The sequence below is a fragment of the Equus quagga genome, chromosome 6 (genome assembly GCF_021613505.1).
Source record: "Equus quagga isolate Etosha38 chromosome 6, UCLA_HA_Equagga_1.0, whole genome shotgun sequence".
NCBI classification, from domain to species: domain Eukaryota; kingdom Metazoa; phylum Chordata; class Mammalia; order Perissodactyla; family Equidae; genus Equus; species Equus quagga.
In genome coordinates, this window is record NC_060272.1 from 60,848,550 (window position 1) to 60,861,520 (window position 12,971).

The following is a 12,971-nucleotide window of genomic DNA, read 5'->3' on the forward strand; positions in this document are numbered from 1 at the left end:
CCTCGCCTTTGCCCTGCTCCCTTTTCCTTTCCTTCCAAGACTGTTACCAATTTATCTATAAAACACATTCACTAGGATAGTCATGTATTTCAAGAAAACCTAAGCAGGTCTTTTTGTATCCTATTTACATGTACCAATCCACCTGTATGAGGAACTGATATCTGAATACAAGATTTTCTTAAAGTATAACATACTTTAGAGTTTTAAAACATCATCTTTTCAAATTCTTTTAAAATGAGATACAGTAGAAACAAACACAAAATATTTTCAAAATCCACTCAGAATACCTAAAGAATGGCTCCAGTTACATAAGAAATTACTTCATCTGAGCAGTAAAAAGAAACAGCTGTCTAAGCAAGGAATAATAGATAAAATGGGTCAGAAAACGATACATGAAGGGACTAGGCTGGCCAACCACAGGTTCATAGAGAGAAACATTTCCAGTTCATCTTTTCAATTAATATTTTACTCCCTTAAGTAACGAATGACATATGGCTTTTTAGTTCCCTTAAAACATGTGATTTTGTAAATAAGTTTCTAACTAAATTTCCCAAAACACCTGTAAATGGCCAGTTTAACTCTCAATGGTCTGATCTGACGTGCCTCTTTCTCTGTAACGGCAGTCTCAGTGAGCAACAGTCCAAACACTTACTAATAATATGAAGTTCTGCACTTTTATACAAAGAGCTCCTGCCATGTACTATATCCAAAGAAACGTCTTCAATTGGGAATGAGATGTCTCTGCGGGCCAGAAGTCCAGCTTTCCTGACTATAAGAGTTATCTGCTTGGGGAAAATAAATCTTTAATTAAAAGTAAAAGAGGACATGTGCACTTTCCACTGACAATCTTCTATATGTTTTTTAAACCATGTAAACAAATGTTTTGATGGAAATAAGTATTCACAAGATCCTTCACTTTAAAAACAATACAGACAAATACCTATACTACCATGTTACGCTTTTCCTAAAAGGCACGTGAGTGCGTGCACACACACACACATGCAAAACTCTCCGATAATGAGTGGATTGATACTATCTGCAAAAATATTAAGTTGCGCCATTTCACTCTACTGCCAAGGTAACTTCGTATCAGTCTCCATTTTGTGGAATAACAAGAAATGGAGAATGCAACACAGTGAGGTTACTGATGTCTCTAAGCTCACGCAAAAATACCTGATTTTCAAAACAGCTTTATGGACGTGGATATATTTCCCATCAATTCGAAACTTCAAATCAGCAGTTTCTGGACTATCAAATTCTTTCTTCAGTGACTCTGCAACTGTTAAAAAGTCTTCATGTTCTGAAGGCGACAAACACATTATTAATACAGGAAGCTCAGGAAACAGACTCAAGATCTGAAAGACTTCAAAAAGATAATTATTAGCATAATGGATGATTCCAGTAGATTCTTTTCAAAAGAGTTCATGCCTTATTTGACAAATCAACTTCACAGTATTAAAGTAAGTATCCCAAATCTATAAACTACAAAAAAAATGTATTTGGAAAGACTAAATACCAGTCTTACATTCTAAGTTAAACATTAAAAATGTGTATTTTCAGAAAAAGAAAAAGTTACAGGTAATCTATGATTATATAACTACTCTCTCAAAACTTGAGTAGTTCTCTTCTAAGGCTAAGAATTTATCGATTTTCATTGACTGAAACACTAAGAACACCTCTGCTCTGCTTTGGGGTAGTTTCAAGGGGTTGGTCATTCAACTCAAGGAGTGTCAAGAAACAAACTCACCACTTAAGTGGTAATGCTAAGAGTCGTGTTCTTACACAGAGAAACCCTTTTTCCTAGGTATCTGGAATCTAAACATCCCTCTTAACCCTAAAAATTAATGTACAAAGAATAATCCTTACATATCATCTAAAAACGGAGCAAATTTACTTAGTAACAATGTATACTCAAAGGGACTACTTTTACAAAACTGTGATCACATTGCCTGATAAGAAGGAGAATTGCTGTTATGATAATATATAAGTAGAATCGTGTTATTATGAGGGAAAGTAAAGGCACTTGTGCAAATTCACACAACACTTTCTTGTGCTTTATATGTATGAACAAAGGAAAACAAGTAGAAGGCTAATGGGGAAATTTAAAAATTCCAGAGATCCTCATCGGCCCTGAAACGAAGGTGCTATAGACAGAGGGGACAGGTGCCCACTGCCCACAAGATGAGAAGGGGACTCAATCAAAGAACTGAGCTGCGCCTCTCAGTAGCCTTGTGATACCAGGGGAAATCTTAGAGGAGGTACAACTGCAAAAACCCAGGCTGAAACTTAACAAATGAGCTTATCCATGAGCTTTACTATCAGAATCTCCCAAGGAAACATCATTCCCCTAAACCCTGTCACCTTAACCCACAGTCCTCCCCCAACCCCCACAATGCCGAGATCTCTTGGCTATAGAGGAAAGGTGGACAATCTCTCAAAAATCAGGCTTTCCCTGACCCTGTAACCTGGATCCCCAGTGAGTAAAAGAAAGGTAATGACTAGGACAGCCAAGGAGTCCAGGGGTCTAGACTGCTACCCACCCACGCAAAAAATAGCTTCTTATCAGTGCCTCAACTTCTGCATCTAGTCATAACGGTTAAACTAACCCTTTCCTCTTGGTTTCAGGCAACAAGTATAAAACCTCCTTTCAGAGAAAAAATATTCTTCAGAAGCATGAATTCACCTCTGACTTTCTTCCTAACACTTAGCTGAGATCACAAACTGAGAGGAAAAAAACACTTCTGACTTTTAGTGGGTGGAAGGGAAAGAAGTTATCTGGGAGAAATAGTCAATGACCATATTTTTTCCAAATTTAACGTTAAAAAATGTTCAGATGTTTGTTCTGAAGATGATGTTAGTGCCATTTTAAGATGCAAGAGGCTGGGGAGCCTTTTTTTTTTTTAAAGATTGGCACCTGAGCTAACAACTGTTGCCAATCTTTTTTTTTTTTTTTTCTGCTTTATCTCCCCAACTCCCCTCCCCGCCGCCCCCCTTACACAGTTGTATATCTTAGTTGCAGGTCCTTCTAGTTGTGGCTCATAGGACGCCGCCTCAACGTGGCCTGACGAGCAGTGCGATGTCCGCGCCTAGGATCTGAACCCTGGACCGCCATAGCAGAGCGCGCGAACTTAACCACTCGGCCACAGAGCCGGCCCCTGGGGAGCCTTTTATAAACATGTCCAGGTTAAGCAGTACACAGGAATCTGACGATGTGTACCGAGCGCTTCCACTGTGCATGCCATACATATGTCTGTGATTATCACCAAATAGTCCCATTCTGGGAGCTAAATTTTTTCTAATCACAATATTCACTGCAAAACAAATACTGTATTATAGTTAAAGAACCTGGAAATGTTCCATTTGCTTCACTTTAAGTTGAGCAGCAGCTTAACTCTTCCTAAACACTCTTGCCCCCATGACCATAAAGACTGGTCACCTGATAATGGGACAGCGCCAGCTGTCTGACACACCTGAGCACGCCGTGTATTACAGACTAGCCTTTAATATCCATGGCTGAGAAACCCAAGTTCTCGGTTGTCAAGAGCTACATTAATGTTCAAGCACAGGGCATCATGACCCACTTATTCCCTCTGCATACAAACGAAAGAAAAACTTAGAAGAACTACACCGGCAAAAAGACAGAAATGAACAAGAAATAAAAGGAAAAGAGATTAAAATAATCTTGTTAATGACCAGTCAGCTCTACATTTTAATATTTTCTATCAATAATGGACTCTTAAAGATGGTGATATTCAAAAAAGGAGACAGATTATGTAACCAAAGATCACCCTGAATTCCCCTACCCTTTATAAAACCTCTGTTCTGATGCCCTTCTAAAATAAAACTATTCAAGAGACTGGCTGAAAGAAAAAGAGAGTTGACACATCACCTTAAAAACCACAAGTTCTTCACTTTTTTTTAAAGTTCATTTTTGGTTCATATTGTATTGAATTACATAATAAATTTAATATAACAAAAGCACATAAGAACAGGTTACTAAAATATTTGTACACGGATGTTCACAACAGCACTATTCACAACAGTCAAAAGGAGGAAACCATCCAAGTGTCCTTCAACAGACAAATGGATCAAAGAAATGTGATATACACATACAATGGAATATTATTCATCCATAAAAAGGAACAAAATACTAATATATACTACAACATGGATGGGCCTCAAAAGCATTAAGTAAAAGAAGCCAGAGAAAAAAGGTCACATATTGTATGATTCTACTTATCTGAAATATCCAGAATAGGCGAATCCATAGAAACAAAAAGCAAACTGTTGGCTGCCAGTGCTTGGGGAAAGGGAGAATAGGGAGTGACTGCTCAATGGTTATGGGGCGTTCTTTCAGGGTAATGAAAATGTTTTAGAACTCGATATAAATGGTGGTTGCACAACACTGTGAATGCACTAAATGCCTCTGAATTGTACACTTTAAAATGGTTAATTTTATGTATGTGACTTTCACCTTAATTAAAATGAAAACATTTCAGGGGAGAAAATAGTTAAGTCCATATAATATTTCATAACATGAATATATTCTATTATACAAATCTAATTTGGGCCAAGGTATTAAAGCTAATTCTGGAACCTAAAAGAGCCACAGTCAGCAAATACGCAGGAAAACTGGTCAGTTGATAGTACCCTCCTTCCTGGGTGGAAAGCAGCCCTGAGCTTTCTTACCTACAGACAGGAGGCGCCACGAGACGGCGGGAGAGGCGAAGCAGGCGAACACGTCATCCGTGCAGGAGAAGTGCGTGAGGTGCGGCAGGATCACAGACTGGCCCCGGCACTGGCCCCACATGTACACGTGCCCTCCCTGGGTCTTGGCAGCAGACGTGTGGGCAGAGTGGCAGGCTGCAATCTCTACTACCCTGGAAAGTTTTCAGAAGGATGCTTGTCACTTTTTTATCACAGAAGCCCATGGCACACCACACAAGGTAAATAAAACATTCATGCTTGGAACACCTCAAAAAACAGCCCAATTCGAGGGACATTAGCTGCCAAGTCATATGGACAAAAACCACAAGATCAGAGCAAGGGCCCTATGTTTCCCCCTTCCTGGTCACCCCACTTCTCATCCTAACCTCGTTCTGAGTTAGGATAAATAATACATACTCTTGAGGAAGATTTGGAAAAAGGGACTAGAAACCAAAGGAAATGAAGACAGTGGACTCTGACAAAATGTCCTGATAGTTCTGGGGGCTTAGACAGCAGCAAAAAAATACTGTCTTCAATATACCATTTCCTTACAAGTAGGACTTTTCCTCTCATGCCCTACCAGAGCTCAAGACACTCATTAGGCTGATAAGCACTGGTCTATGCATGACGGGCTCTGAACATCCCAAACCAAATGGGCATCAAGCCAAACTTCCTACATTTCTCAGTATGCCTCTTAGGCAGGGTTCCGGAATCAGAAGTCAACATTCTATAGCTTGGTGGGTAAGATCTCACAATTTGGCTGAACAAACACTAAGCATCTATTCCAGGAACACACATTAAATCAAATCAATATTTAAACAGACATGTCCTTGCAAGGGCAGATTTTATTTATTTAGAGTTGTCTTAGTTGGCTCAAAGGAAAAGTTTGTACCACACTTTGAATTTCAACTTGGTGACAGTCCCTCTTTTACGCCCCTGCTAAATGGGCAACAAGAAGTCAGCAGGAATTATACCAAGACGCATTAACGCCTACCAATCACAGGAGGTTTAGAAAGTTGCACAAGAATCGTGTCAACCTCATGTTCATTCTGGCTGGCACTCAAACTCATTTGTTCAAAATGAGAATGTTAATAAACAGAAGAGTTACAAAACCAAACACCACAGCTATAGCACACAAGTCCCAAGTCCACAATGCACACACAATCCCAAGACATGGTACAGCGAAGTTACCTTTCTTTCTCCACCATGATGTGTGCTGGGCTTAGCAGGTTATTTTTATTGCCAGTTCCCAGCTGCCCATATGTGTTAGCTCCCCAGGCATAGAGCAAGCCCTCGTCTGTTAGTGCTAGAGTGTGTGCATAGCCGCAGACAATCTGCAAGTAAATTTGAATGGTTACCATAAACAGGAAAACAGGAAGGGCAGGGAAAACATCTACTTAAAGATTACAGCCAGCTTCTGCAGAATGCCAATTCATCATCAGGTGTGGACTGACATTCTCTGGAACATTAAAAAAGCATTAGAAAAGCCTAAACCTGAGACTACTGGATTTTTCCATTTTTTCTTGTCGAGACTGACATGCCAGCACCACGGTCTTCCTTCTCATGATGGGAATTCAGAGAGGATGTAATACTAAATGTGGAAGGTGAAGGCACAGGGTACTGTTCAAAAAGATTTACTGAAGAGTAAGTCTCCCATATCCCTTCACGTCAGAGCAGGGAAGACAGACGGGGATCAGCAGCTGGGAGTCGACCACACGTACCTGGTTCACGCACACGCTGTGCAAAGCTGCCACTCTCACAGGGGTCAGCTGATTGCCATTGTTTCCCAAGCCCAGCTGACCATTGCCATTGTAACCCCAGCCATATACCTTAGAGACAGAAAGGGGGAGAACAGGCTTTTAAAACTGCTAGTGAGAGGGAAGAGATAAAAATGCAGTCCATCTAAACAATCAGGTACACTTTTTTCACTCCAACACCCGTGCTCTACGCTATGTGATCCTACGCCGATCTCCAAACAGATGACATTTTAGGGGTATGGATGACAGAATTTGGCCATTCCTACTCTATAACTTACTAGTTGGATAGCCCTGAGCAGGTCACTAATTCTTATTTTATACATGAGGAAGCTGAGGCTCATTAACAATTATTAAGCACCGTCCTAATAACGAGTTTTTGGTCACAGTTTAACAGGTGAAATGGACATACGACAATTTCTTGCAGCCAGGTGGCAAGTGCTAACAATAGAGATATAATCAAGGCACTACAGGAGCAGAGAGGAGAAAGGACTGAGCTCCAGGAAGAAAGTTCAGGGAAGGCTTTTCAGAAGTGGAGATTTGAGCAGGGCTGCAGGATCAGTGGGGGTGAAGGCATTCCAGGGAGCGGGCACAGAATGTGTTGGAGGCGGGTCCAGAAGACAAACAGCTGGCCTGGTTGGACACACCTCAGTGGAGGGAAAAGACTAGAAGGAAAGATAAGGGCCAGGGGATGAAGTGCCCAACACAAACTAGGGTAACGGAATGCATCTATGGATCTGCCACTGGAATATTTCAAAACGGAGATTAATATGATTAAATTTGCATTTTGGAAAGATCATGCTGGCCGCAGTGTGAAGGGTGACCGGCATGTGTAAGACTAGAGGCAGGAAGACCATTCGGTGGATAAATTTCTCTCTCATCAGCAAAAAGGTGAACTCTGATGAGGGTCCAAACTAAGGCAGTGACAGTGGGACCAAGAGAGAGGGAGTGGATCAGAAAGAGGTTAAGGAGGCAGGCAGAACATGGTGATCCCTTAGCACCTGGAGCCAGAGGGCAGTTATGAGATGAAAGCGGCAGAGCTGGGCACAGGTGTGACAGGAATGTTAGAGGTTTAGAACGGCCAGCGTGGGAGAGAAGAAAAAGTAGACCAGGAACAAACAAAAGGTCTAGCTCAAATTAGAAACCCGAGATGTGTGGTGGCACCACGCCCCAGGGCAGTGCAGGGCAAATGGGCATCGGCTGGGGCTTTTCAGGGCAACATGATAGATGGGGAAAGGGGACACGGACTTTAGGGCACTAGCAAGAGATGGTTAAAAATGCTTTCAATGTTAGAAGTGTAAAACCTTTGAACTTTTTGGACAGAAATTTGGTAACAGCTATCAGAATTTTTAATGGCATACTCCCTGTCCCAAAAATCCTATTTCTGGGAACTTCGTCTATAGAAATACTTGCATAAGCGTACAAAGACATACACATGCACAAGCAGTAACACAGGAAATCAGTGCGACACTGTTTATAACAACAAATAATTAGAAACGATTGGAACATCCATCAGTAGAGCTCTGGATGTGGGTCATCCATATAAGAAACACTCACAGGTTTCATTTATTTTCCCCTGTTAAAATAACCACATAATAATAATTTTAAAATTAAATTTATTTTTTCAAAAAAAGAAGAAGTGAAGAATACTGGAATGGAGGATGTTAGATGACTATCCCAAAAAATCGTGAAGTCATCCAGGAGGATATCAGGATTGATTCAAAAAAAAAATAAGTTAATGGAGGTGGACAGCCAGTAAACTCTAAAGCACCCCAGCACCCCAATGCATGATTCCATACGTCTGTGTCCAAAGATGTGTCTTTGTATAATTTCTGTGCACTAAAACATGCATAGATGGTAACAGACCCATTTAAGTAGAAGTTGCAACCAGAATAATTTTATAGAAATAACCATCAGCTCAAAGGTAAGCATGCTAGAAGGTCACTGAAAAGGGGGGCTTGTTTTGGGGGGTTTTTTTGGTGAGGAAGATTGTCCCTGAGCTAACATCTGTGCCAGTCTTCCTCTATTTTGTATGTGGGATGCCTCCACAGCATGGCTTGATGAACAGTGTGTAGATCCGCATCTGGGATCCAAATCTGCAAACCACAGGCCCCTGAAGAAGAGCACGCAAACTTAACCACTACACCACAGGGCCAGCCCTGCAAGGTGGGTTTCTTAAAGCAGCTAACAACGATCAGGATAAAAACGTCTGCTTTCACAAGTTGATTCCTTCTGTGAACAAACATTCCAGATGTAGGCAGGGAGTTCTGCAGAGACTTCGAAACCACTGGAGTCACTGACTGCTTATCAACATCATCAGCTAACTTAAAAGAGTGCACAGTGGGTTCTTCCCTCGAAGAAAGAGGTAGTATTGAATTCTTTAGTCCATGACGTTACATCACAAACACACACCTATAAGCATTAGACTATCTGAATCTTGCAAAAAAGTGAAACTTAGACACATTAGAATCTTTACTTGCAGATAAATCTTGAAATTCAAAAATTCATACTGAGGAGCAAACATCCTCTGGTTAATCCTCAGTCGGTAACAAGCTGACTGTCAATGGAGCCATCAAAACAAAGCACTCTTCCTTCCATGACCTAATACACGCACCTCATGAAGAAAATGACCTTTCCTTGAAGGGGAGGTGGAAGGAGAAGGGAATGGAGAGACAGCTCACCTCACCATTGTCCAGAACAGCCATGGACGAGGTCTGACCACAGGCAATCCCGACCACCCTCTTAATATGTAAACAGTTTGTAACTTTCCGGGGAGTTGGTTGATTTGCAGTAGATCCTGATCCCACCTGGCCACAGTTGTTATATCCCCAAGCAAACACCTGCAGAGGGAAGAGAAAAAGCAAAAGAAAAAGAAAGAATAGTAAGGGTGAAAATTCTACCTCTAACACACGACAATAATCATAAAATAAAAATAAACCCACTTAATGAGTACCTACGATGAGTAAATGGCTCTTAGTGCTTTATATGCATTAACCTATTTTATCCTCATAGTAATCCTGTTAAGATGACCCTGGAGGAAACACTATTATCATCTCCATCTTATATATGGAAATGGAAACACAGAGAAGTTAAGTGACTTGCTTGAGGTTCCCCAGCCAGTAAGTAATGGAAGTAGAATCTGAACCCAAGCCATCTAGCTGAGCTCTTAACCACTACGCCGTACTCCCTCTATAATTTTGGCAGCTATATCTGTAACAATCTGGAATCAAAAGGAAATGACATATATGCCACATGAGTTCCAGTGACATGAAAAATCTGCTTAACCCTTTGGGCACAAATACTCATTTTTTTCATGGAAACCTTTCAAAACCAAACTATGCTTTTCCCTGTCTCACTAATCCCCAATATTCGACATTACATAAGCTCTCCTGACGACTCAGGACCATCGCAGCTATAATGATCAATCACAGTTCCATATCATAACACAGCAATGCTCCCAAGCACTCAGGAGACATGCGTCCCTACAGAAATGACACTAGGTTGTTGGGCCATTATATTTTCTTTGAGTTCTCATTTGCTGCCTGGCAGCTCTAAGCAGCCCCCTCCTCAACTGCATCCTGCTTACTTTTGGCCTGTGATCTGCTCTGCCATAACCTGAAAATCAGATTTCTAAGGGAGAGAGAAACAAATAGATCTCTAAGCTAGTTAAAATCTAGTTACAAAGATGAAAAACAAAACAAAAATCACTTCAAGTTAATTACCAACTGATCCCATCAAACACGAGTGTGACAGAGAGAAGAATTAGGGGAGGGGAGATGTTGGCAGTAGAGGAAACAACTTCCTGCAACACTAGGAGAATTTCTAAGGACCACTTCCACCCCTCTTCACTTGCCTACAGGCAGTGGTCCTCACACATCCTGAGTTCTGGTTTCCACAATTCTTCCTTTCCTCTGTCAGCACTTTCTATGTGAGTTCACATGTCTGATGCTGCCCAAGGCAACAACAGTAAAACCCACTGCTGATGTCTTAAGAGAATATAGGCTACAGGTTCATTTCACGGGTACAAAAGAAAGAACCCGCAAGACTTCTTAAAAGTGGATTCACAGGAATATCTAGTAAAATAATGCAAAATATTTAGCACAAGTATCCAAAGAAACATATGCTTATGGTTAAAATAAACCAGGAATCCAGGCGATACAAATTAGTGAGCTCTAATTTCAACAATCATTTTTCTTACACTTGTCAAATATCCCACGTTCCCTTGCAATGCAGCTGCCCTTGATGGGAACTGGGATTCCACTAACCAAGAAACAGCGGGTTCCAGGGCATAAGGCCTGTGTGCTAGGCCTGGCTATCGCACATCCCAGCTACGAAACCCTCATCTCCCTGAGCTTCTTTGGTTTCTTCATCCATAACCTGCCCTACTAAGTAAAATCAGTGTAACACCACTGAAGGATTTTAAACAGTGGAACAATATGATCTGATTTGTGCTTTAGAAACCACAGTGGGCAGAGAAGTAATATTGGACAGGGAGACCACCTAAAAAGCTATGGATTAAGAGAGACCATGGCAATTGTCAAGGCAGATGACAAGGCCTGACCTAAGGTGATGGAGATGAAGAGGAACAAAATGATACAAGAAATTAGAAGGTAGAATCAATAGGATGAGTAACCTTTAGGATAAGCATGGAACATGGAAGGTGAACAAGTGGCAGAGTACTAGAATGTTAGTAAAGTTATTTCCTATGACATCATTACATTTACTCAAAAACAAAATAGACCTTAAGGGATGGGGTCATTAAAAAAAAAAAAACAGAAGTACGGAACACTGTCATACACATCTGATTGTAGCTTAGCAAAAAGCATGAGACTCATCTGCCTTAAGACTGAAGTCTACTGTCATCAAGAGTGGTCCTAATCACAAAATATAGGTTGGGTTAAGAAAAAGAGTCTGTTCCCACAACGTGTTTAGCTAGGCACACAGGGCTACTTGTTCACACTTTACCAAGCACAACTATGGTCATCATTTTATTTTTTTAAAAGCAAGCACTTTCACAATAGGCAAAAAGGTGTAAACAACCCAAATATCCATCAACAGATAAATGGATAAACAAAATGTGGCATATACATACTCAATAATAATTTGTTAATAATATGCAGGAAGGAAGGAAATTTTGACACATGCTACCACATGATGAACTCTGAAGATATTATGTTAAGTGATATACGGCAGTCACAAAAGGACAAATACTGTATGATTCCACTCATATGAGGTACCTAGAGTAGTCAAATTCATACAGACAAAAAGTAAAATGGCGGTTGCCAGGGCCTGGGGCGAAGAGGAAGTGGAGAGTTAATGATTAATGGGTACAGAGTTTCAGTTTTGCCAGATGAAAAGAGTTCTGTGGGTGGATCGTGGTGATGGTAGCACAATGTGAGTGCACCTAATGTCACCAAACTGTACACTTAAACATAGCTAAGATGGTAAATTTCCTATTTTACCACAATTTAAAAATAAAGAATAAAATCAGGGCACTTACCTCTCCATCAGCTGCCAGAGCCATTGAATGATGTGAGCCACAAGCTACTTCAACCACTTGCTTGATCAAGAGATTGGTGCAGACTTGAATGGGAGCAATGCCTTGGTTGGTCGTCCCATTCCCAAGCTGGCTATATCCATTGTGGCCCCAGGCATAAACAACTCCATCTATACAAGACAGCCACACAAAAAGAATCAGCTCTAAGAAGAAATGGCAACCCCTGTACTTTCTTCTCCAGACTCTCTAAATTCATTTTCCAATCTGAATTTCTTTCACATTGCCTCCTGCCCCCTATAAAGAAACCGCTGATGAGGGTGAGCGAAAGAGGGATGGATGAGAAAACAGGATAAACAGATGCAAAATAGTTAAGGGAAACGACTTGGTGCTAACACAGAAGGAAGATGAGCTTTGTGGTCAGAAATCAGTTTACATACAATCATGCACTGCCTAACAATGTTTTAGTCAATACAGACTGCACGTACAATGGTGGTCCCATAAGATCATTACACACCACAGAGCCTAGGTGTGTAGTTGGCTATACCATGTAGGTTTGTGTAAGTACACTCTATGAGGTTCACACAATGACTAAATCACCTAACGATGCATTTCTCAGAACATATCCCCGTTGTTAAGCAACACATGACTGTATGCAAAAATTAGACCTTTCTAAACACTTTGATTCACCTCAAGAGTTTTTGTGTTACGTACCAAGCAAAAGGCAGAAGACACAGGAAAGTATCACTAATCTTTACCATCATTTTACTAAATACCAAGTCTCAGGGTACCCTGGGATGGGGAGGTGGTCACTCACTCACAAAGTACAGAGGAAAGAGGTACACTTTCTGTATATACTACATATAAAAACCACAGAGCTTCTCTCAAGCAGACTATTTATTGGTATGAAATCTGGCTGAATTTTTTTAATGACTTTTATCTTTTTTGGGATTCTGACAGAGGTAACTTTTCTGTTTTGTGTCCTCTCTGGAAGTATCACCGTTTCATGCATCTCC

The 12,971-nt window shown here is 40.8% G+C and overlaps 1 protein-coding gene across 4 annotated transcripts in view; it reads right to left on the reverse strand.

The window, feature by feature from the left end:
• Window positions 1-12,971, reverse strand: part of RCBTB1 (RCC1 and BTB domain containing protein 1) — a 50,234-nt gene that overhangs the window by 9,862 nt on the left and 27,401 nt on the right. For all 4 annotated transcript variants that reach the window (XM_046664677.1, XM_046664675.1, XM_046664676.1 and 1 more), the window contains 6 exons: window positions 11,962-12,128; window positions 9,143-9,301; window positions 6,429-6,536; window positions 5,899-6,041; window positions 4,690-4,880; window positions 1,174-1,300 (listed from right to left, as the gene is read on the reverse strand). In XM_046664677.1, the coding sequence (XP_046520633.1) occupies window positions 1,174-1,300; window positions 4,690-4,880; window positions 5,899-6,041; window positions 6,429-6,536; window positions 9,143-9,301; window positions 11,962-12,128 (895 nt within the window). The remainder of the gene's footprint in view (window positions 1-1,173; window positions 1,301-4,689; window positions 4,881-5,898; window positions 6,042-6,428; window positions 6,537-9,142; window positions 9,302-11,961; window positions 12,129-12,971) is intronic.